The sequence below is a fragment of the Phocoena sinus genome, chromosome 8 (assembly GCF_008692025.1).
Source record: "Phocoena sinus isolate mPhoSin1 chromosome 8, mPhoSin1.pri, whole genome shotgun sequence".
Classification (NCBI taxonomy): Eukaryota; Metazoa; Chordata; class Mammalia; order Artiodactyla; family Phocoenidae; genus Phocoena; species Phocoena sinus.
The window spans coordinates 63,590,224-63,615,321 of record NC_045770.1 but is presented as its reverse complement, the minus strand read 5'-3'; the positions used below and the strand labels follow the sequence as shown (position 1 = coordinate 63,615,321).

Below are 25,098 nucleotides of genomic sequence, written 5' to 3'. Positions count from 1 at the left end.
TAACCATCTCAAATTGAATGCTCTCACGTCTCCCACATATAGCCTGTGCCCTGTGATTATCTTACTCATGCCGCACTCGTATGGAGTGCCCTGCGTGGGCCAGCTCTGTGGTGGGTGCTGAGGAGGTCTGAATAAATATGACAGCATCCCTCAAGTCGTAACCCTCCCAGGGAAGAGTCAGAGAAGCCTTCCCCAAAGAGAGAAAGCCTAAGTGAGTTTTGAAGGATGCACAGATGAAGCATAAATGGGAAGGAGCATTCAGGCAGAGGAACAGCCTTAGGTAGTGAGGTTGAGCAAGATGTGCACAGGGCATTATTGGCATTTCAGTATTACTAACCCTGGAGTGGAAGGTAGGATGCAGTGAGCAGCTAGGCTAGTGGGCAAAACATGGCCAAGTCATGAGAGACCTTGAATATGTTGCTAAGGAGCCTTGACTTTATCTCTAGGTGACAGGTGTCATTAGAGGCTTTAATCAGGGAGCATAAGGTCATATTTACATTCTAGAAAGATCTCTCTAACTGAATTGGGGGTCAGGACTGGAGGCAGAAAAACCGATCTGGGAGCTTCTGATTGCTTTGCGTAAGAGATATTGAGAACATGAAGGCACTAGATGGAGTAAAATAGAAGCAGTGGATTAGAGAAATATTTAGGAGGAAACGTGAGCAGCATTTGGTGATAAATTGGGTTGGGGACTGAGACGAGGAAAGAGTTGGGGTGAGCTCAGAGGTTTCTGACTTGGCCTCTGATCCTGCACTTGCTTCCCATACGTCCCTCATCTCACCCAGCCCTGTTTCATATGCAGGAGGCACTGAGAAAAAGCCTGTGGGTTGGTTGAATGGCTAGATGAATGTGATCACTGGGGAAGAAATAATCAGAAAAGATTTATAGAAAAAACAGAAAAAAAATGGGCTCTTGAGAGGGCATGAGAAAGAATGAAAACTCAGATACAGAAAAGGGGACTAAAGGCTGAGTTTGAGAAGTGTAGGGAGGCAAGTCAAGGAGGTTTTTGAGCCAGGGAGTGAAGCAGTCAGAGAAGCACTTTAGGAAGGTGAATCTTTTTTAAAAAATTTTATTTATTATTTTTTTGCTGCGTTGGGTCTTCATTGCTTCGCGCGGGCTTTCTCTAGCTGCGGCGAGAGGGGGCTACTCTTTGTTGCGGTGCGCGGGCTTCTCATTGCGGTGGCTTCTCTTGTTGCGGAGCACGGGCTCTAGGCACATGGGCTTCAGTAGTTGTGGCATGCAGGCTCTAGAGGGCAGGCTCAGTAGTTGTGGCGCACGGGCTTAGTTGCTCCGCGGCATGTGGGATCCTCCCTGGCCAGGGCTTGAACCCACGTCCCCTGCATTGGCAGGCGGATTCGTAACCACTGCGCCACCAGAAGCCCCTAGGAAGGTGAATCTGATGGCAGCATGTAATAACAGAGCTGAGGCCGGGAGGAACACAGGCAAGGGAAATCATTGGAAGGTTATTGGAGTAATCTAGATACGAGATGGCAAGGAGCAAAGGACACTAGTGCCATGGGGATGAAGCATAGGGGATGGACAAAAGGGACACAACTGTAGGATGCTGCAGCATGGAGGAGAGACGTCTGGGATAACTGTGGTTTGGAGCGTTGGTGACTGGGAATATAGAGGTGCTGTTTAGAAAGAGAGTAAAGCCAGAGGGGTAGGAAGTCTTGGGAAGGGAAGAGAGAAGCATTCCCCTTGGGAAAGTTGAATTTGAGTTGCAACAAGACTCCCAGGCAGAAATGTCCATGGGCAGGTGGGAGTCTAGGAAAACGACTGCACCTCTCCATGTGTGGACTGACCCTCCTATCCTGTGTCTGTCCATACATGCTCTGACTCGCCTGCTGCTGAAATGGATGAACAGCCCACGCTCCTTCCTAAGGGTAACTCCTGCACTGGGGCTCTGGAGCCCATTCCCTCTCATCATCTCAAAAACCATACTCCTGCTGTTGTCCCCACCGACCCCCATCTCAGAATTCTCCTTCTCTACTGGATCATTTCAAACAGCACGCAAACCTACCTCCTGTCTTAAAACCCACACAAATCCTCCTTTGACTTCCTGCTTCTCTCCAGATCCTGCCTTCTTTCTTTGACCCCCTTGTAAAGCAAAACTCCTTGAAGGACTTGTCCAAATTTGCTGTCTTTACTACCTCACCGACCATTTTCTCCTCCACTCTAGCCAATCTGGTTTTCATTCCCAACCTCTCCACTGAAACTGCTTTTCCCAAGATTTCTAGCAACTTCCACGTTACCAAATCCAGTTTCCAGCTGTCCCTCAGACTCTGCTGATCACTCCTTCCTCCTGGAAACACTTGTCATGGGTTTCACACACCACACACCTCCGGTTCTTCTTCTGCTTCACCAGCTGCTCCCTTTTCATTTTCCATACTGGTTCTCCCCTAATTTCTTATCTCTAAACATCAGGGATCCCAGGGCTCAGTCCTCCATGCCCCTCGCCTATCTTTACACTCTCCTCGGTGACCTCATCCAGCGCCATAGCTTTAAATACCACCACATGCTAGTGACTCCCAAACTGCCCTCTCCAGCTCTAACCTCTATCTGAATCATGGACTTCTCTGTTCTAGAGGTGCTGAACATTTTTGATCACACATATACACACACACCGTGAAATACTTTTGAATTTGTGAATGTTTACTTATTTTAAAATTATATACTCTTACTATTGGCTAATATATTGTGTACAACATAACAAGTAGAAGAATGAGATACAGTTTACATAAACAAAATTTCAAATAGCTGGCTAGTCTCTGAGGGACCGTATTGACAACTTGGTAACAGTAGTGGTTGTAAATCATTTTTCAAATAGTCTTTTTGTTCATTACTAGTGTTTTGGCTTAACTCTTGTCAGATCTGATTAAATTGTCACTGTTTCTATCCCGTGATGTGGTTTGACAAGAGCTAGTACCAGGAGAGCAAGCTGTGTCAGCTCTGCACTCCCCTGTGGTTCACCGGCACTTGCATCATTGGTTCTGCATCGTGGGCCCAGGATTTCTACAGGAATTGTTCGAAGCTGCTTTCTACTTTGTGATGGTTCAGTGGGTTGAAACTAGATAATTTTAATCAGGAAATCTATTCAGTGAGGCACAACTGAAATTCTTCTCGAGACACTGAAAAGAAGTGAGTCAGTCAGTACCTCCCCACCCACAGGTCTCTTTCTTGGGGACCTTGTGCCTTCACACGTGTCTCTGACTTGTGGAGATGTGGACTGACTAAGGGACTAATTTTTTTTTTTTTTTTTGGCTGCATCGGGTCTTAGTTGGGGCACATGGGATCTTTTGTTGCCGCGCGCAGGCTCTTCGTTGCGGCGCGTGGGTTTCTCTCTGGTTGTGGCGCGTGGGCTCAGTAGCACTGCAGCATGTGGAATCTTAGTTCTCCCACCAGGGATTGAACCCTCATCCCCTGCATTGGAAAGCGGATTCTCAACCACTGGACCACCAGGGTAGTCCCTAATCTTTTTTTTTTTTAAACAGAAGAACTTTAAAAAAATAATTTTTCTTTCAGTTTTATTGAGATATAATGGACATTCAGTACTGTATAAGTTTAAGATGTACAACATAATGATTTGACTTACATGTGTCATGAGATGATGACCACAGTAAGTTTAGTGAACCTCCATCATCTCGTATAGATACAACATTGAAGAAATAGAAAACAAATGTTTCTCCTTGTGATGAGAACTCTTAGGATTTACTCTTTTAACAATTTTCATACGTAACATACAGCAGTGTCAATTATATTTATCATGTTATACATTGCATCCCTAGTACTTATTCATCTTAAACCTGGAAGTTTGTATTTTTTGACCACCTTTATCCAGTCTCCCTTTCTCCCACCCCCAAGCCCTGTGCAGCTCTGGTAACCACAAATCTGATCTCTTATTCTGTGAGTTTGTTTGTTTTTGAAATATAATTGATATACAACACTATGTTAGTTCCTGGTATGTGACACAGTGATTTGATATTTCTGTACATTTCAAAATGATCACCATGGTAAATCTGGTTTAATTGCTAAACCAGTGAACCTTTCTTTACGTCTTATTTTTTAGATAAAAATTAATACACATAGATGTGAAAATGCTTTGCTCACACTCTGGATCATTTTGTAAATGTAAATGATACCCCTGAGGTGTAGCATTCTACCTTGGAGACCACCGGTATAACCAGTGCCTTCTCAATACCAACACTTGCGTGGCCAAAAAATATCTTAAACTTGACATGTCTAAACAAAACATTTTATTCTCCTCTCTCCCTCCAAAATAAAACCCACTTCTCCCTCATCTCCTTCATCCCTCATCTCTGTAACTGGCATCCCTATTTGCCCAGTTGCTCAAGTTGAAAGCCTCAGTCTTCTTGGACTCTCTTGTTCTGTCATGCTCCTTACCGAATCCATTAGCAAATCCTGTCAGATCTGCCTTTACATTTTATCCTGAGCCTAACTAGTTTTCTCTTCCTCTGTTATTACCACTCTGTTCCAAACCACCACCATCTCCTGCCCAGTCTATTGCTATGGGCTCTGAATTGTTCTCCTTAGCCTTGCCTGTCTTCAGGCTGTTCTCCACACGGTAGCTAGAAGATCTTCTAGAAACATAAGTCAGATCATTTCACTGCCCCATTTGAAACCTCCAACACACTTAGAGTAAGGTCTAATTTCCTTACCATGACCTTCAAGAACCTCCGTAATCTGGCCCTTGCTTGCTTTTAGAGTCCATATCCTATCACCCAGCCCCTTTCACTATGTTCCTGCTACATTGGCTCTTTTGCTGTTAGGCAATACCATCACAAGGCTGTTTTCTCTCATTTCACTCTGCCGTCTGCTCAGAGAGGCCTTTCCCGGCTACTCTTCTAAAATAGCATTCATGCAAATTCCATCCCCACCACTCTTTGCCTTACCCTCTCTGCCTGTTTTACTTTGCTTCATTGCACTTACCTCTAGTTAGCACTCTACTATGTATTTATTTGTTTGCTCATTTATTGTTCATATTCTCCACTAGAATGAGAGCCCCGTTAGGGCAGGGCCCTGTCTGTCTCCTCTCCTGTATCTCCAGCCCCCAGAACAGTACTCTGCACATAATCAGTGCTAAGTATTTAACTGAATAAATGAGTAGATGAATCTTCACAGGAACAACAGATGAAATCCCAAGGATAGTTGCCAACACTAAGAGAAAAGATGGCCAAGGGCAAATCTTTGGGGAAATATTTAAATTGAGGGCAAAAGAGGCACTCTAGAGGAAGTGAAATCTCAGTCCCATTAACTAGGCATGAAGAAAACAGCACGCACTGGGGAAACTCAGCAAGGAAGGCGTCAAGTCCGGCTCATCTCTCTGCCCCAACTATAAGAATGTTTACAAATAACAAACTGAGCACACACCAAAAACCTGGACAGACGTGACAAATCAACCTCTCAGCCCAAGGGAGTGCTCTCACCTGTTATCCTGAAACACTCATTTAAAAGGAGTTCAAATCAGGATCCTGAGGCCACAGCACCGCCTCGAGCGCCATTGCCTCTGAGCCGTGACAAAGCAGCAGCTCCAGGAGACCCTGGGAATCCACGTGGGCTGCCTGTGGCTCTCCTTCAGAGGCAAGGCGTGATTCTTAAGAAAACAGTCAGATGCTGGAGAGTGACCCCTTTTATTAGGTTCACCATCTTAGCCACAGAGAGACCATAGTGTTTGTCCATAGCCTGAAATACTCAAAGGCCGTGGTATTGAAAAGAGGGCCAGCCTTCAGGTCTCTTTGTCACCATTAATCCTGGTCCCCACTGGTCTCTCCCTTTTGCATCAGAAAGGCTTTCTTTTTTTGAAGGGGAGAGAAAACAGCTGTGTGGGATTTGAGAATGGGATTTTAATGGTCACTGAAGACACACAAAAGCTTTGCTGTGATCGCAAAGTGTTCTGGGGGCAATTGACTCCTTTGTCTGGGGCAGCAAAACAAGCTGGCTGCTCAAGGAGAAAAGAGAAGCAACTGGAACTGGCATTGAGGTCTCTTTAGGTCAGATCTTTAGCAGATTTGCAAAGAGCTGTTTTCAGGAGTCTCTTCATGACACTTCAGAATCGCTTTTTAGTGTTTAGCCCATTTTTACCTTGTGAAAGGAACAAATTAATCTGGAAGGTGCTTGCCATGGATTATTTCTGTACGTCTTTCTCTCTGGAAGGAAGATGGAAACTGTGAGTGACAAGATGAGCTTGTTTATGTGGAGCAGGCCTTTCACTGTGAGAAAAAAGAACTGGTGCCCTCTTTTCTGCAGGGCGGCCCAAGGGGCATTTCTCAGTCCTTTGCTCACTTGAGAAATTGCAACAGATGTGGGATATCTTGAGGCTTCACAAAACGTAACCTTGAAAAGGCTTTGCGGGGTTTCAATAGTTCTAAGAAGGAGTGGACAACCAGAGCAGCGGGAGTCCGTCCAGTTACTCTTCGCAGAGAGAACCAGGTCCATTCTTGTCCACCTATATGAAGGGGATCGTTTTCTGCCAGAGGAACAGTAATAAAACAGACCAGACTGATCCGACTCTAAGTTATGATTCATGGGGCTGTTGGAATCATTGCCGTCGTATGGGCACTGTCCCTTTAGGTGAATGAGTGTTATGAAAACAGCTGTTCCCAAAATGGACATGGCTTGGGCTAGAGGAGCTCCTAACAGCCCTGGTTTTATTTTCCTGCTGCCAGTCTTCATGACAGCTGGCTTGTTAGAGCCATGAAGGGGTTATGCTCTCATTTACTGGCCTGCTTTAGGCACTGGGATAGTCAGGTGGAACACAGGATAAAAAGCCATGAATTCCTAGTACATAATTCAGCCCAGCTTTTCATGGGAGGTGAGCTGAAACCAGAGTAATTATGGAAACCATTATCCTGTAGGGCTGCATTTAGAGACTAAGTCTGGAATTATAGGCTCTGTCTGCCAGAGTTCTGTGCATCATCCCCATTATAATGTCATTTGCCAAGAGTTTGGTTCACTTTTAATTTTTTTAAAAATGTCATTAAATTAATTAAAAATGATATGTGAATATTGTAAAAGAAAATCCAAACAATATAAAAAAGTATTAAGATTTAGACTTTAGAGTAGACTTTGACTGATATCATTTAATTGTAAAAATAATATTTGAAATGTGGCATGTTTCATCTTACTATGATTTTTTTAAAAAGCCTCAGTTTTCTTTAAATTATGGGGTAAATAATGAAAAGACATTTTTATTACTGGTAATAGAGAACTTTGCCATGTTTACCCCTAAAAGTACATATGCAAATTGCATTTGTAGGGTAGGATGAAAACCAGTATTCCCCCTTACACACATTCAAGAGCTATAATAGCTAATTTTATCATGTGATATTTTGTTTTCTATTTCTTAGCAGCTCAGGTATAAAAGAAAATGTGTTTTATTCCAGTCAGACTCCCCTAATGCCCCATAGAGAATCCTTGGCAAAGTCTGGAATTGTGATTCAGTCGGCACTTTTATTCAGTGACCTTTTTCCTCTTTAAACTCAAAGCTCTTGATCTCATTGTAGGTGTATTTCACAGATTAGCTGTGGGACCTTGGCCAAATTATTTAATGTCCCTAAGTCTCTGTTTCTGTGAAATGGAGCTAATCATAGCGCCCAACTCCTTTGGGTGTTTCCAGAACTAAATGAGATAAAGTGTGTAAAGCTCGTGGCACAGTATCTAGTAGATGGTACGTACTCAACAAACGTCAGCCATCAGAAAGCCTGCTTTGGTGGTTATGATGATGTTCTTTAAATATTATACTAGGGAACCCACTTCAGTATATTTATATTCATATCCTAAAATAAGATATGAGCCCATGTTTAACTAAGAGCACCAAAATATAATCAAAAGCATAGTTTATTAATTTCCTTGTAGTTTATTCTTTCAGGAGACATTTACTAGGCTTTGCTCTTTGTAATGTATCAATTTTATTACAAATATGAAGCATGCTGTTTTGCAGAGGTCATCTGTAAGACCCTTGAGATCACCCTCCCCACAGCCAACAGAGAGTGGGCTTTTTAAAACACAGCTTCTGGTCGTATTCTTCTCCTTTCAATGGCTCCTTTACCTGAAGGATAAAATCCAAAGGCCTGGCATTCAAGGACTTTTTCACTCTATCCCCAACCTTCCTTTCTTCCCTTTCCTCCCATGTCAGGCATGAATCTTTACAACCTGCCGCTCGTCCTATCTGGGGAGCTCCTACTCATCCTTCAAGGCCTGACACAAATGTGGCCTCCTCTAGGAAGCCTTCCAGGATGCCACCAGCCAGAATTAATAGCCCCCTCCTCTCTATTCTTCCAGCACCAGTCCTGTGTTCAGTGAATGATTTTCACTTTTATACTCCTCCTGTGAAGTAGGGAATGTCATCAGTGCTTGTGTTCAAAAATAATTAGTACCACTGTGATCCCTGCCCCTGAGGAGCTCATGGTCTAGAGAGAGAGGACCTGCGAATGCCTCTAACAGTGGGTGACAGAGACCATGGCAGAGAGGTGTACACAGGGAACCCAGAGGTGGCACACCTTCTGTATTCAGGGGGTTTGTATGGGGGAGTGTGGGGTCAGTGCCATCTGTTTACCTTCATCTCTAGCACTCACATCATCCTTCCTTGGCCTCTGTGCCCTCACTGACAAGATCATTTCCCCCTTTGGCTAGTCAGTTGCAGGGCTGGAACATACTACGATGGAGTACAAGAACGCTGCATTTTATGTCCAAATGGAACCTTCCAAAATGAGGAAGGGCAAATCACATGCGAACCGTGCCCAAGACCAGAAAATCCTGGGGCCCTGGAGACTCCAGAAGCTTGGAATGCGTCTGAATGTGGAGGTGAGAATGCCCTCTGTCCCTTCTTACTCCTCCAATCTCCTGTATTGTTTAGCAGAAAGCATAAGTGCATTTCATTGCAGACAATGCGTACTGCACCATGGAATTCCTACCAGCAGGGACCGTATTGGGCTCATCATTGGCTCTCCAGTACCTAGCTCAATGCCTGACACATGCTGAACAAATGAATGAAGATCTGATAGAATACACTGACAGGGAAAAAATGTGTAAATGTTGCAATTGCATGTTTAATCACTGTAAATAAATATCCCCTGAGACCTGAGTGATCTCCCAGTGTGTAGGGACTACCTGAAAGTGTCCCAAAATGGAGGAAGTAGCGCTGATTCTTTTTCTAGCTTTGGTCTCAAAGTCAGAGCTTATTAATTTTTTAAAAAAAGTATCCATCTGGTTATTTTGTTAAAACTCTGTGAAGAGTTTGTGCGTGTGTGTTGCATTTTTAGTTTTTATTTGTTTTCTAATGGAAGTATAGTTGATTTATAATGTTGTGTTAATTATTAATGTACAGCTCAGTTATACATGTATATGCATTCTTTTTTAAAATATTCTTTTCTGTTATGGTTTATCACAGGATATTGAATATAGTTCCCTGTGCTGTACAGTAGGACCTTGTTGTTTATCCATTCCATATATACTAGCTTACATCTGCTAACACCGCACTCCCGCTCCACCCCTCCCCCGACCCCCTCCCCCTTGGCAACCACCAGTCTGTTCTCTATGTCTGTGATTCTTATGAAGAGTTTTTAATTGTCTCTTATAAAATGTTAACCCTGGAGCCATGCTTACTTAGGTTCTGTGGGCTTCTTTCCTATTTACTTTACTAGTAAATGTCTTTATTAAACAGGAGAAGGGCCAGCTGTACTGACACTCTGTGGGCTCAAATGGAAGGTGTGATTTGATGTGGCGATTTGTAGGTGATGTCCACGGCAGAGTGCGCCGGAGCTCTGGCAGCCCTGCCTCTCCTTCTAGTGATTCCCAGAGCCAGATTTAGTTCCCACCTAAATGACTTCAAACTCAAGTGCAGGACCTTTTCTGGTTTAAAAATCAGATCCTCAGATTGACTGTGCGACTCCTAGCATACTTTGGCCTGTTATGAAATCCTGGAATTAATGGCAAGGTTGATAAGGAGGTACTTTGGGGCATCTGTTCACACTTGTGTGTGACCTTAATAAGATATATTTATAGTAAATCAGAATATTAGTAATAATAATAATAATTGCTAACGCTTATTGTATACTTGCCTATACCAGGCATCATGCAGGCATTCATGAATAATTCCATGAGTTGTTCATATGGTTATTGTATCACTACAAAAACTTTATGAGGTTAAAGAGACTCAAGGTCACACAGCCAAAGAGTGGAGGATTTGGAATCAGCAGCCAGGTCTGACAGACACCAGACTCCTCCCTCAGGTGTGTTTGTTAAATGCCATTATATCTGTACCTTATGGGTAGAAAGAAAACCATGAAAATTAATAGAGGAGAGATGATTAGGAATATAAGAGACGGCAGATTTTTATAGCATCTTGCCAATGCCAGGCCAATTCCTAAGGAATGTGTGCTTTTAGAAATCCTTTTGTTTATGGCTATGATACTTGTCATAAACTTAAAAAATATAATAAAGTACGGTATTTAAAGTAAATAAATGCCTCTGGGTCCCTCTGTCAATGTGGATTGGATTGGTTGCATTTAGTACACTAATTGAGGGAGGCCAGGACACACCTTAGCATAAGGAGATGTAACTTAGTAAATATAATTGGTAAAAAGGGGAGGCTCTTCCGTGACCAGAAGAGTCTTTATATCACTAGGATGTAATCAGCTGGGTGAGGGTGTACTTCTGGGTCGAATTACCACATTGACTGCAGGCAGAGAACCCTCTCTCTAGGGGCTCCTGCACTGCAGCAGCTGCCTGGGCCCTGGGTAGTCCTAAGCCTGCAGCCTACCCAGGCCTGCTCCATAATCCAGAAGGGTCCACACTTGTCTCCACCTTTGCACTGTGCTGTGTAGCCCTGTGTGTAAACATCAGGCACCCACATGCCACCTCGTCAGTGTCCACAGCAGAGCTGGACAATTTCTCTCGCTGAGGTGGGAGCTGAGGTCCGCATGGGGTGACAGGCCTGACCACATCTCTCTGATCTCATCTGCAGCGAGATGGGAAAGGCTCTGCCCAGGGGCCTTGCTCACCTAAGGTCATTGATCCCCCCAGGTCTGTGCCAACCTGGTGAATATTCCGCGGATGGCTTTGCACCCTGCCAGCTCTGTGCCCTGGGCACATTCCAGCCTGAAGCTGGCCGTACTTCCTGCTTTCCCTGTGGAGGAGGCCTCCTCACCAAACACCTGGGAGCCACTTCCTTCCAGGACTGTGAAACCAGAGGTGAGGACTTGGCAGCTTGCCTCTTCCCGGAATTGAATTTCCCCTTTTGAGAACCGTGGTAAAGCCCCAGTCAAGCTCAGCCGAGGTGCCCTGTGTGGGCCCCAGTGGCAGGGAGGACAGGTCCCTACGGCCATTCGTCCCTGCTGGATGTGCAGGGAGCACAGGAACTCCCTAGACATGGTCCTCCCCTTCGAACGGGGCTGACTGCAAGACAGCCGGGGAGATGGGCAGGTTGACTCCACAGGCTCCCTCTGCTCCTTGCTTCCAGGCCTCCTCTAGCTCCTCACCCTTCCCTAGAGTTCCCCGCTCCAGAACAGGCCCTACGCCTTCTCCAGAGCCTCACCCCGCTGCCTTCTGCAGGAGCCCAGCCCCAAGCCCGGGGTCAGCTCTGCGCCCCTCCAGGCTCCCAGGCCCGCTGTGTATGAAGACAGAGCTGTGAGTGCTCACGCCCGACAACGGCACAGACAATGAACTCAGAAGATACACCCGTACCTCGTTCCCTTTGTGTTTTTCTCAGTGTCATGAGTCACAAGTCGCACCCAAGCTGGCTATCTAGGGAATTAAGTGTTGATTAGCCCCGGAGTAGTAGGAAAGCAGTACTTATTTGGGCATAGACATTTCTGTCCCAAACTGCGAAAGCTTTCGTGTTACATCTGATGAAAATAACAGTCTTTTTTTCTTTTTTTCGTTCTCTCCACCTTCCCCCACCCCTACAGTTCAATGTTCACCTGGACATTTCTACAACACCACCACTCACCGATGTATTCGTTGCCCAGCAGGAACGTACCAGCCAGAATTTGGAAAGAATAATTGTGTTTCCTGCCCAGGAAATACCACGACTGACTTTGATGGCTCCACAAACATAACCCAGTGTAAAAGTAGGTCTCTCTCTAAGGCTTTTCACAGTCCTTGATTAAGAGGGCAAGCACCGGGGATTCCCTGGTGGCGCAGTGGTTGAGAGTCCGCCTGCCGATGCAGAGGACACGGGTTCGTGCCCCAGTCCGGGAAGATCCCACATGCCGCAGAGCGGCTGTGCCTGTGAGCCATGGCCGTTGAGCCTGCGCGTCCGGAGCCTGTGCTCCGCGACAGGAGAGGCCAAAACAGTGAGAGGCCGCGTACCACAAAAAAAAAAAAAAAAAAAAAAAAGAGGGCAAGCACCTGGGTCCACCTAGCGGGTGCGGGTTGGCAGGGGTCCCTGGTTCATTCAGGACCGCGGAGCCGTTGTTAGGCCTCCTCAGGGCTCTGCAGCTCAGTGCTGGACCTGCAGGCACTCACCTGTATTGGTGCAGGCTACTTCTCCAGGCACATTCACAAGCTGTACTTGCTGTAATTTGCTCCCAAGGGTAAAGTGTCAGTTCAGCCCTGTTCAGCAAGCACTGTTTGAGGACCTGTTATGTGCCAGGCAATGCAAGCAGAATCAGTCCCTGGCCCTGCAGCAGCACAGGCTGTGGGACTGCAGAGGAAAGAGCTACTCCCTCTTGTCTGGAGAGACGAGGAAAGGTTGTGATGGGGAGGGTTGGGGGAGAGTGGGAGAAAGAACTTCACGCCCAAGAGAGCAGCTGGGAGGAAGCACAGACTCAGAAAAGTGAAAGGCTTTATGGGAAGAGACCCCTGGACCTGATCAGGGAATGTGCTGCAGGGAGTCTGAAGCAGACCAAGAAAGGAAGCCTTGTTGACTGGAAAAAAAAAAAAAAGCACAACCTAAAAGTTGAGAGTTATGTTTTATTCGGCTCACAAAACTGAGAACTTAAGCCCGGGACACAGCCTCTCTGATAGCTCTGAGGGACTGCTCCAAAGAGGAAGGGGAGGAACCAGGATATATATGAGTTTTTGCAACAAAGACCAGGTAGTCGGAACATCAAGATTACTGTTAATTAAACAAGACTCGATATCTCAAGGTAAGGAAGTTAGCGCTTTTCTGTGTAAGGGAAGATACAAGAGTCTGGGCTCACTGAAATCTTTCCTTTGCTCTGCACCTCAGCTCCCTGGGGCCAGTATCCTGTGCTTTCTCATCCTGAGTCTCCTCAGGGTGCATCATTTGGAGTGGCTGCAGTGTGATGGCTTGGTGGCCGCAACATCCTTTGTTTACTGACATGGCAGGCAACGTTTTTTCTTTTTTTAAATTTTACTTATTTTTATTTATTTATTATTTTGGGCTGTGTTAGGTCTTTGTTGCTGTGCGCGGGCTTTCTCTAGTTGCGGCGAGTGGGGGCTACTCTTCATTGCAGTGCGTGGGCTTCTCATTGCTGTGGCTTCTCTTGTTGCGGAGCACGGGCTCTAGAGCACGGGGGCTTCAGTAGATGCAGTGCATGGGCTCAGTAGTTGTGGCTTGTGGGCTCTAGAGCGCAGGCTCAGTAGTTGTGGCACACGGGCTTAGTTGCTCCGCGGCATGTGGGATCTTCCTGGACCAGGGCTCGAACCCGCGTCCCCTGCATTGGCGGGTGGATTCTTAACCACTGCGCCACCAGGGAAGCCCAGCGTTTTTTCATTGACAGCCTTGACTGCCAGACTAGGGAGCTTAGTTTGTATTCTGTAGGAATGGGGAGGTAAATCATTCAAGGACTTGCTGTTTGGACTTGGTTTGTTTGCTTCTTTGTTTCTAACTATTGTGTAAAATTCTCTAGTAAAGGCCAGCTGACAACCTCAGCTGGTTCAGCAATGTAGGGGAGCAAGAGGCCTCCCCAAACTGGAAGAGTAGGGGATTGAAGGGGGCAGTGAATCACTTGAATTTATGACTGGAAGCTTATCTGGTTTTCTCTCTACCCCGATGAAGCCCTTTTAACAACATCCTCACAAGTAGCTGTCTAGTCTCTTTTTCGTTAAATTAAAAAAAATTTTTAACATCTTTATTGGAGTGTAATTGCTTTACAATGGTGTGTTAGTTTCTGCTTTATAACAAAGTGAATCAGCTATACATATACATATATCCCCATATCTCCTCCCTCTTGCGCCTCCCTCCCACCCTCCCTATCCCACCCCTCTAGGTGGTCACAAAGCACGGAGCTGATCTCCCTGTGTTATGAGGCTGCTTCCCACCAGCTATCTATTTTACATTTGGTAGTGTATATAAGGCCATGCGACGCTCTCACTTCATCCCAGTTTACCCTTCCCCCTCCCCGTGCCTTAACAAGAAGCTTACTGCCGCTCATAATATCCTAGTCTGTTGGTAGATTAGACTTGGGAAGTTCACAGTGTAAGAAGATTCTTTTCCCGTCAAGATGAAATGTTTCCTTGCCTTCCCACCCCTGGTCCTTGGAGCTGCATGGCACAGTTCCTCAGGTAGCCAGTCAGGCTCGGAGGCAGTTTTCTTGACTCCATGACTCTCTCCTCTCCCTCTTCTCTTCCAGGAACAAAAGGCTGTTTTTTTGTTTTTTTGTGTTTTTTTCCTACTGGGAATAATAAATCCCAGTTACAACTAGAGAGGCCAAAGGTGATCCTTCAACATCTTCTCTTGAACAGGTTCACCTGACAGTTTTAAACATTAAGCTCCTTTAGGGCAAGAATATTTGTTGGATGAATGGAGATTCAGTGAGTGAAGTGTGGCTGAGGTGGTGTGTGTGTGTGTGTGTGTGTGTACGCACAAATGTGTATGCTCCTTGCCTTTGGTGCCAGAGGTGAGTATCCAGCATGGCCTACACTGACTGATAGCTGAATGGAATTCTCTTCCCCACTTAAAAATAAAACATGGTCTTGACCAGAGAGAAAAGTGAAAGAGTATGGCTGTCATGTCTTCATCAAAGATCTCTAGGAAGGGGTCAAATATCCTTTGCTGAGCAGTAAGCTCTATTCTCCCTATTTTGACAGACCTACAAGTTCTGTGCCATGCATTCTCCTGGCACTTGGACTTTGTAAACAAAACAGTAAAAACTAAAGTTATCCTTTTGTTTCACAAACACCTGTCCCTGACCTTGAACGCCTTCAAGTTAATGAGAAAATGATGCCCTGGGAACCCAGAGGGGTGGGCTCTGTTGTGGGAAGTTAATGTAGTTGGGCTCCCAGTGGGGGCTGTGGGCACTACAGGGCAGACTCATTCCTGGGATGATGTCATTTCCGGGGGCAATAGGGTTCTCCTCAGCCGAGCGGGGGGTGGCCATGACATCATTGTTATTATTATTTTTTGACCATGACATTATGACAGCTGTGTTGTGCCTTTGTAACTCATGGCATTTCCTCTTCCAGACAGAAGATGTGGAGGGGAGCTAGGTGATTTCACTGGATACATCGAATCCCCAAACTACCCAGGCAATTACCCTGCCAACACAGAATGTACCTGGACCATCAACCCACCCCCCAAGCGCCGCATCTTGATTGTGGTCCCTGAGATCTTCCTGCCCATAGAGGATGACTGTGGAGACTACCTGGTGATGCGGAAAACTGGTGCGTCTCACCTGTCTGCTCCTCTCCCCTTCTGAGGCCAGCTGGAAAGCCTGATGGCACGCTGCCTGGCTTTGTTATTTAAAACATTTTTTATGGACGTATAGTTGATTTACAATATCATGTAAGTTTCAGGTGTACAGCACAGCGATTCAGTCATATATATGTGTGTGTGTGTGTGTGTGTGTGTGTGTGTATATATATATATATGTATATATATATATATATATATATGTATATACTTTTTCAGATTTTTTTCCCTTATAGGTTATTACATAATATTGAGTATAGTTCCCTGTGCTATACAGTAGGTCCTTGTTGGTTATGCCTGGCTTTAAATGGGAGAAGCGGGCCTAGAATGCCACCTCGTATTAGAACAGAGATGGGACATGAGTTTGTAGAGTTTGCCAAGAAAACAAAATTTAGACAAAAACCACAGGTTGAGGCCTCCTGTTGAACCCTAGAGGAAGCGATCCTGAAGGTCAGTCTTCCCTCTGTGCTCACTGGGAACCCTCTTCCACAAGGACACAGAGTGTCAGTGAAGCTCATGCAGGGCTGGCTTCAGGACCCCAGACACTTGCCTCACCCTAGGAAGCAACTCATGGCTTAGGGACTGACCAAGACAAAGGGTGTGGTCCAGCCAGGAGGGACCCGCCTCCCATCCTGATGCATGACCCAGTGTCTATAAAAGGATACTGTCACCAACGCAGCTTAGAGGCAGTGTCATGAGCGGGCTCTGCCTGGATCTGAATCCCAGCTCCACCTCTTACTAGTTCTATGATCTTGGGAATACGTTCGGGAACTTTCTGTGCCCCAGAGTGCTCATCTGTTAAAATGGGGATAATAATAGTTGCTACCTCATAGGGTTATCATGAGGAATAAATGCATTTTTATTTGTAAAGCACTTAGAATAATAATGACACACACTACTTAAGTATTCGCCATTCTCATTAGTGGTTACAATGTCTGGAGTCAGGTGTGGGTTTGAATCCTGATTTTTCCACATACTGGCTGTGTGACCCTGGGCAAGTAATTAATTTTTCCGTAAGTGAGATAACCACTGCACCAACTTCCTCTGGTTTTGGGGGGTGGGGGCTAAGTGAGATAAAAGTCTGTAACGTGCAGAGCACACTGCCTGGTCTAAGGAACCATGTGGTGAACGGCGGAGATTGTTACCAGGTTGCAGCAGGTTGGCCGGGCAATGTGAGAGCCTGACCTCAGCTCCTGCAGTGAGTGCTGCAGCCTGGGTGCTGCCGTTTGCCAGCCATGGGCCTTGCAGTTAGCCTTTACTGGGGCCCACAGTCACGACTGTGGGCCTTACGAGGACTCAGCTGGTCCTGAAGAGCCCTTGTACATAACTTGTTTTGTGGTGTGAGTATTTGAAAAGATGAGTGTTCATTATCTGCAGGCTCAGTGATGAGTCTTGAACCCCATCCCCTCCCACCTCCCTTGGCAGCTTCGTCCAATTCTGTGACAACGTATGAAACCTGCCAGACCTACGAACGCCCCATCGCCTTCACCTCTAGATCCAAGAAGCTGTGGATTCAGTTTAAGTCCAATGAAGGGAACAGCGCCAGAGGGTTCCAGGTCCCATACGTGACATACGATGGTAAGCACTGTGAAACTCAGGCTGCAGCACGCATAAGAAGGTTCTCTGCTCTGAACAGAATCAACTCCTGGGCCAGCTGGTAGACTGCTGACAAGCACGCATGCTCAGAAAGGCAGGCAGGATATGGAGAAAGGACATCGCTGACTCACAGGTGCCAAGTTTTAAACAGGCATTTGGGGATACTGACTACAAGGATGAACAGATGTTTTAGAAAGTAAATGAACGCGAGCATAGTTTTGTGGGTCAGAACGTGGGCGATGGCGTCAGCCAGGTTGGGTTTAATCTCTTCTGCAACTTTGTGGATGTTACTTACCATCTCTAGGCTTCATTTTCTCAGTGTGTAAATAAGGATCATCGTTAGACTTAATGTGAGAGTTCAATAGGATAATCCATAAAGGACTTGGTGCAGTGCGTGGCACATAGTAAATACTCAATAAATATTAACTTACTACAATTGCAGCTTTTTAAATATAGAATCCCAGGAAATGAGGAAAAAGACCTGAGTTCTGGTCTTGTCTCTGCCACTAACTTGCTGTGTAACTTTGGGCAAGTTAGATGACTTCTCTGGTTTCATTTTCTTCTTGTTAAATGAAGGGGTGGCCTATGTGAGCCCTGGGGCCCTACCAAGCTCTGAGACTTGGGTGACAAACATTGACTAGGAACACAAAATGAACTGGACCTTGTCCTGGGAGACCTCATAACCTAGCGGGGGAAGAGTTATCTGTTCATCGTGAACTTATTCATTCATCCATGCCACAAATATTTAATGAGCATCTAGTATGCCAGGTATTGGGTGAGGTGCTGGAGACAACACGGTTAGTGACAGAGATACAAAACAGAATATGGTGTCATACATGCTACAATGGGGCATATACAAGGCTCTGTGTGAGACAGAAAAAGGGGCAGCCATTCATTTTGCATGGGTTTTTGGAAAGAATAGAGCAAAGTCTCAAGAGATTTGTGTCTTGAAAGAATATGTAAGTTTTCTTATAAATGGGAGGAAGAACATTCAGGAAAAGGGAATGACATAGGCCAAAGAATGGAGTACCTGGCATGTTGGGGACTAATGATTTTGCCAGTTGGTAGGGTGCGTGGGGCTCAGCAGTGAGAGATGAGATTAGAAGCAGGTGGGGTTAGGCTATGAAGAGTCTCAAGTGCCAAGCTCAAAAGGGTGGACCTAATCTTATAGGGAGCCACTGAAGGTTTTTAGGCAGACAGGTGTGAAAAGTAGGTGTTTTGGAAAGACGATATTCTATGGAGTTCCTAAAAACACCTGACATAGTTTATTTCTAACATGTGACAAACTCTAGAATCATCATCCTGGTGCCTGAAACCATGTCAAACACTAAGACAAGGGCCCTTAGTATCAGACTCCTAGGTGGACACACATGGCTCCCAGGTGGCTCTGCTGGGATTTAGAGCATCTTATCTCCCCAAAGGCAGCCAGCCAACAACCTCCCCCATCTAGGATCAGGAAGGAGCCAAAAAGCCACAGAGACTCCAGAACAAATGTCACCAAAGTTCACACATTTCAGTCAGGCTGTTCTCAACTCTGTGACACATGAAAACGTCTTGATTTTTTTCTTTAATTCAAACAAAGGGTTGTAGCTTGAACCAGGGGAAATGACATATAACCCTGGTTAGGCCCACAAGAGTGTGTCTGAAATGTATGGACACCAAGGGGAGAAGAGAGGGTGCAGGTGGGATGAACTGGGAGATTGGAATTGACATATATACACTAATATGTATAACATAGATAACTAATGAGAGCCTGCTGTATAGCACAGGGAGCTCCACTTCGCTGTACAGTAGAAACTAACACAACATTGTTAAACAACAATACCCCAATTAAAAAAAAAAAATTGTGTCTGTCACAGCAGAAAATAGTTGAAAACTATAAATACTTTTGGCCGTGCAGAAGCCTTTCAGGTCTTCACCAGAGCCTATTTAATTTTTTCTTTCAACCTATATTTCAGACAGTTTTGATATCTGGTTCCAAGCCCAGAAGAATAGCAGTCACATTGAGAAGGGGCAGCTGAGGCTGCTACAGACTAGCCCACTGGCCTGGAGAGCAGGGAGCACCGTAGCTGCGGCTAACGTGTGCTGAGCTTATGAGGACCAGGCATATGCAGTGCCCTTGACACGGCACGTTCCTCACAGCCACCCATGCAGTGGACACGACTCTCCTGATTTTACAGATGAGGCCACTCTGGCTTAGAGATTTAAGTAACTGCCTGAGAGCACAGCAGGACAAAGTTGCAGGGGTCTTTGGGACTCCTGAGTTCTTACCTACAACACTGGAGTGCTTTTCTCATGACAGTTGGAGCAAGTGAGGAGACACAGTAGTTCTTTTTTTTAAATAAATTTATTTAGTTAGTTTTGGCTACACTGGGTCTTCGTTGCTGCATGTGGGCTTTTCTCTAGTTGCGGTGAGCTGGGGCTACTCTTCATTGTGGTGAGCAGGCTTCTCTTTGCGGTGGCTTCTCTTGTTGCGGAGCACGGGCTCTAGGCGCACGGGCTTCAGTAGCTGTGGCATGCGGGCTCAGTAGTTGTGGCTTGCGGGCTCTAGAGTGCTGGCTCAGCAGTTGTGGCACACAGGCTTAGTTGCTCCACGGCATGTGGGATCTTCCCGGACCAGGGCTTGAACTCATGTCTCCTGCATTGGCAGGCGGATTCTTAACCACTGTGCCCGACACTGGGAAGCACAACACTGTAGTTCTTAAAAGCAGAGGAAAGATTTTTTAAAAAGACGGTGGTTTGGAAGCATTTGGGATAGTGGCAAACAGCTCTCTAGAACAGTGACAGGTGTTCCTAATGGTGAACTCCTCATCAGAAGGAGCTAATTCTCTGAGGTAGAGACTCTGCAGTAGAGGAATTCAAGATTAAAAAAAAAGAAAACGTACCCTCATTCATATTTTATAGATTTTGTATTCACGAAAATGAAAGGATAAGAAGAAAGGGACCACATGAATAGAGGACCAGCGATATTGTACATGTATTAAATTAGTAATTATGAGTATTATCCTATGAATTTCCATTTCCCATCACTTGAGCAGGAGACACTTTCTCTCCCACACAGTTCCAGTGATGTTCTTATGATTTGTTTGGATTTGTTGCACATAATATGCATACAAAGAGGCATTCTTCTCTGCCTGGAATTTAAAAAAGATTGTATTTTGCATATGCTTGATTTGAATTATGACTGTAGGAAATAGGCTAGACTTTGAAATGCTACTGATGCATCAAGGAAAATGAGGACTAAGAGTTGAGCAGCATGAAGGTCACTGGTGACCCCAACAAGCAGTTTTGGAGGAGTGCTGGGGGCCAGAGTTGACTGGAATGGGTGTGAGAGAGAAAGAAAGGAATCGAATTGGAGATAGTGAGTGCTGACAATTCTTTCAAGGAGTTTTGCTACAAAGGGGAGCGGAGACGTGGGATGGAAGCTGGAGGGAGAAATGAGGTCTAGAGAGGGTTTTTTAAAAAAACATTGGAGACACAACAGCATGTTTGCATGCTAGTGTGAAAGACCAGCAGAGAGAAAATTTCATCACGTAGGAAAGGAAGGGCAGAATTAGTGGAACAACGTCCTTGATTTGGTGAGAGGACATGAAGCTGGTAAGCAAAGTGGAGGGATGGGTCTTGGCTGGATATACAGAGGTTCATCTGAGGGAGGAACAGGAGAGATGGATGCAGATGCTGGTGGGTGAGAGGAGGTAGCAGGTGAGTCTGTGAAAGTCCTCTCTGATTGCCTTCTTAGTATCAGAGAGGTCATTGTTCTGATGGCAGCTACAGAAGGGGCATTTCTCAGAACCTTATTTGAAAAATGAAAGAGTCAGCCTGGAAAGAACTAAAGCATACCAATGCAAAATATGTCCTTTATTCAAACAGAGGACTACCAGGAACTCATTGAAGACATAGTTCGAGATGGCAGGCTCTACGCATCAGAGAACCATCAGGAAATACTGAAGGTGAGCATGCCCCCGAGGGGGCCACGGCAGTCACCCACAGGGCTCGCCAGGCGCCTCCGAGGAAGGGTTTCCTCTTGCTACCTTTCAGACACTGAGCCTGCTCTGGGCTGAGGTCAGTTTTATATCTTCACCAGACTTAGTTTTTTTTTAAAAAAAACTCAAGGGGCCATTTTTAGTGTTGTCAAATAAAGTAGTATTTTTTAGTTTGGAAATGTGTGGAGGAGCAGAGGGAAACTTGTTTATCAGAAATCCAAGCCAGCGGCAACTCATGTTTCCATGTTCATTCTCCAAATAGTTGAAGATTCTTGGCTCCTTGCTCATCCTTCCAGCCTGAAGTCCACCAAATTTTAGATACTTATAAGTATAAATAAACACTTGCCATATCACTAACGCTATAAATATTCCCCAAATTCCAAAGTTATCACGTGGTTTAGAAAAACAATTTTTTACACATTAAATTTTTAAAATAAAAGTAATATGTGCTCTTTATAGATACTTAGGAAACAAAAATTGGGACTAAAAAAGATAAAAATCAGAGGAGACAATTTTCACAAAGCGTTTTTCAGCTGATCAACCTACCGCCTAACAGTGGGACATTATAGTTCCATTGGCAAAATGTCATAATGTTAAAATATTTTGGCCCAGTAACAAAATTCTGTTCTTTTCAGGATAAGAAACTGATCAAGGCTCTGTTTGACGTTCTGGCCCACCCCCAGAACTATTTCAAGTACACAGCCCAGGAGTCCCGGGAAATGTTTCCAAGATCCTTCATCCGATTGCTCCGTTCCAAAGTGTCCAGGTTTCTGAGACCTTACAAATGAGCCTGCCCACGTGCCACTCAGCACAGCACTGGGCTGTGGGCTGGTGGAACACAGCGATCTGCTTCTGCAGCCAGCATAGCCGGATAACGCTGCCTCTAGTAGCAGTGCCTGGTTAGAGTTCAATTTTTATAGATAATACAGATATTTTGGTAAATTGAACTTGGTTTTTCTTTCCCAGCATTGTGGATGTGGACTGAGAACGGCTTTGAGTCTTACTCGCTTCTCATTGCTGTGGGCACATGTCTTGGATATGTCAAGGGCTGGCTGAGCGGGACTTCAGTCAGCTCAGGTGAGATGCACGTGTCCTTCTTGGTCCTCACTCCTCCTTGAGGGGCCTGCCTTGTCTGAGACTTCAGCTTCTTCCAGCATAGTCCTCCCTAAGGGAGCCCTCTGCATTCAGGTGTCGGCTCCGACCAGGCAGAGCAGGAAAGGGGGGAGGGAGGGAGGGAGAGTCCTCCAGGCATCATCGACCCACCCGGGACCTGGGAGGACTCGGTGACTCCACAGCCTTCTCCAGCCTGTGTGACCTAAGTTTGATCCCAGAAGCTTGAGTCCTAAGCAGTGATCACTAGAAATTACTTACAGCAGAAAGAATTAGAAATAAAAAGATAGAAACTAAGCACTTCCACAGACATCGTAATGTAGACCTATCGATGGCCTTCCCTGTTGCCAGTTTCCACCTCAGAGCAAATGCACAGTGCTTGTCTTCCACCTTCAGCTGTGCCCTCAGGGCACCACTCTTCTGGGTGCTGCAGTAGAGCCTGGAGAGTTCAGATAGGATGTGATCTCCTCGATGGATGAGAATCCATCCATCATGAAAAGGAGATTTCACACACCCCGAGTCAATACCGCCAAGGGTTCTCCTTCCTCCGTGGGCTTCCCAGCACAGGGCGTGCGAGGTCCAGGTGCAACGTGGTACAGACCAGCCTGTCATGTTTGCCTTCCTTCCCCTCGCCAAGCTCAGAGCCTGACTGGGGTCCAGGGGCACGGGCTGCACGGCTCAGGGTGGTCTCAGGCCCTTAATGGTCACCCACTGCCAGAAGCACACAAATCCCGGCCTCTCAGTACCGCAGAATCATCTCACTTTCTCTCGGCACCGTGGGACCTCACAGTCACTTTCTCCCACAGGAATTTGACTTTTCAATATTATTGAATTTTTAAAAGTTGAAATCCATAGGCAAAAATCTCATTACAGTGAATAAAAAAGACTTCTATCAAGCAAGCTGCCATTTCCCTAATGAATGGGCTGACTACACACAACCATAGTGTTTTATTTCAGTAGCAAACTAATTCTGCACACAATCAATTCTCTGCACCAAAGTACCAAAAGAAAAAAAAAGATTAACAAACATTTTTGAAGAAAACAAAGATTATTTCATTTATTGTTGAATTCTCTTTTCACCTCAGTGTTTTGTTTTTTAACCTATTAATAACATTGAGTTTTTAAAAGCCCAATCAAACTTCAAAAAATTTATTTGGATGGTCCTAAATACCCATTTCTAAGTCTCTCTTCAAAAACTTGAGCATCTTCATTTTAAAAAATAATCATTAATACAAGTACTTGGAATTGGTGGTGCCGGAACTTGGCTTACATTTCTGAGTCTGACCCTAAGATGAAAATTCAAATGTAATACAATGTGAGTTAATGACCTGACCGATGGCAGCAGAACTGCGCCACCCCGTCCAAGCATGTTAGTAACTTTGTCCTTAGGACTGTCTGATTCTGTATTGCTGGTTTCACAAGAAGGCTAGGGATGGCAGTACACTGGGGGTTGGAAGGAGGCTGCATAAACCTGGTCTCTGTGAAGCATCCTTCAGGAGCTGGGCCATGCATGAGCCACTGAGGCCCTCCTGAAGCTTCCTCTCTATACCCATCAACCACTCTGAGAGACTCTGTGGTCCTGTTGGAAGACTGGATGGCAGGGGCTACTGTTGCTACCTGTTAAATCAGTAAATAGTTATCAAACATCTGCTGTTTGCCAGGCACTGTTCTAGGTCCTAGGGATGCACAGTGACAGGACAGACAAGGTCTTGTCATTTTAGAGTTTAAATTTTAGAGGGAGGAGACAATGAACAAATCAACACGGAAAGTATCAACTAGTAGTAAGTGCTATGTTGAAAATTAAAATAGGTTAATATAACAGATGATGGTGCGGCTTCTTTAGGTTTGGGAATTGCGGAGGTTTCTCTAGGTAAACGGTATTTCAACTGAAAAATAAATGGCAAGAAGGAACCAGCCTTGGACAAATCAGGGGGAAGAACATTCCAGATAGAGGAAAGCCAGGTGCAAAGGCTATCAGGCAGCAACAAGCATGTGTGTGGATCATAGACTGGTGAGAAGGCAAGTGGTATGAGATGAGGCCAGGGAACTGGACAGGGGCCAGAGCACACTGGGCTTTGGAATTCAGAATGAGGGTTGTGGGTTTAATTCTAAATATGTCGTGCAGCTTTTGGAGGGGGTTTAAGCAGAAAAGTGAGGTGATCTGATTTCTGTTTTTAAAAGATAGCTCTGGTTACTGTATGAAGAATAGGTTTTAGAAAGCAGGCACGGAGGCAGAGAACAGTTAACAAACTACTGCAACCAACCAAGCAGCCATCCAGTGAGAGATGAGGTTGTCTGGGTAAGGCGGGACTAGTGGAGAGGAGAGAACAGAAGGATTCTGGACATGTTTTGGGAGAGAGTCACCAGAACTTGCTGGTGATTGGGTGGAAGGGGAAGGGAAGGACAGCAACTGAAGGTGACCCCTAGTTGTCTGAATAACTGGTAGATGGAGAAGACTGCAGGAGGAGCAGGTTTGGGACATGTGACAATCTAAAAACCTGTCTACAAATTCTTTGATGCTCCTTCCATGCAAAGTTGGGGGCCTTTTGCCCTTCCCCTTGAACCTGGGATCTGTGACTGATTAACCAATCTTATATGGCAGAAGTAACATTTTACTAGTTTCTGGGCCCAGGACTTAAGATACTGGCAATTTCCACTTCGTCTCCTTGGGAAACTCACTGGGACTTTAGTCACCGTGCCTTGAGGAAGCCATAGCAGCTCGTGAAGAGAAACCAAGGCCTCCCCACCTCCCCACAGCCCAGCTGACTCCCAGGTGACAGCTAGCAAAACTTG

General features: G+C 45.5%; 1 protein-coding gene across 3 annotated transcripts in view; it reads left to right on the top strand.

The window, feature by feature from the left end:
- SCUBE2 (signal peptide, CUB domain and EGF like domain containing 2) overlaps positions 1-23,555 on the top strand; it is a 66,358-nt gene extending 42,803 nt beyond the window's left edge. Inside the window, exons 17-23 of one of the 3 annotated variants that reach the window (XM_032642047.1) lie at positions 8,653-8,823; positions 11,044-11,211; positions 11,928-12,089; positions 15,391-15,588; positions 17,042-17,194; positions 21,083-21,162; positions 21,831-23,555. In XM_032642047.1, coding sequence (XP_032497938.1) covers positions 8,653-8,823; positions 11,044-11,211; positions 11,928-12,089; positions 15,391-15,588; positions 17,042-17,194; positions 21,083-21,162; positions 21,831-21,983 — 1,085 coding nt within the window. In that variant the 3' untranslated portion in view covers positions 21,984-23,555. Of the gene's footprint in view, positions 1-8,652; positions 8,824-11,043; positions 11,212-11,927; positions 12,090-15,390; positions 15,589-17,041; positions 17,195-21,082; positions 21,163-21,830 lie in introns of those variants that run through there. The other 2 variants (XM_032642048.1, XM_032642049.1) reach the window with 2 other exon arrangements.
- The last annotated feature ends 1,543 nt before the right edge of the window (positions 23,556-25,098 follow it).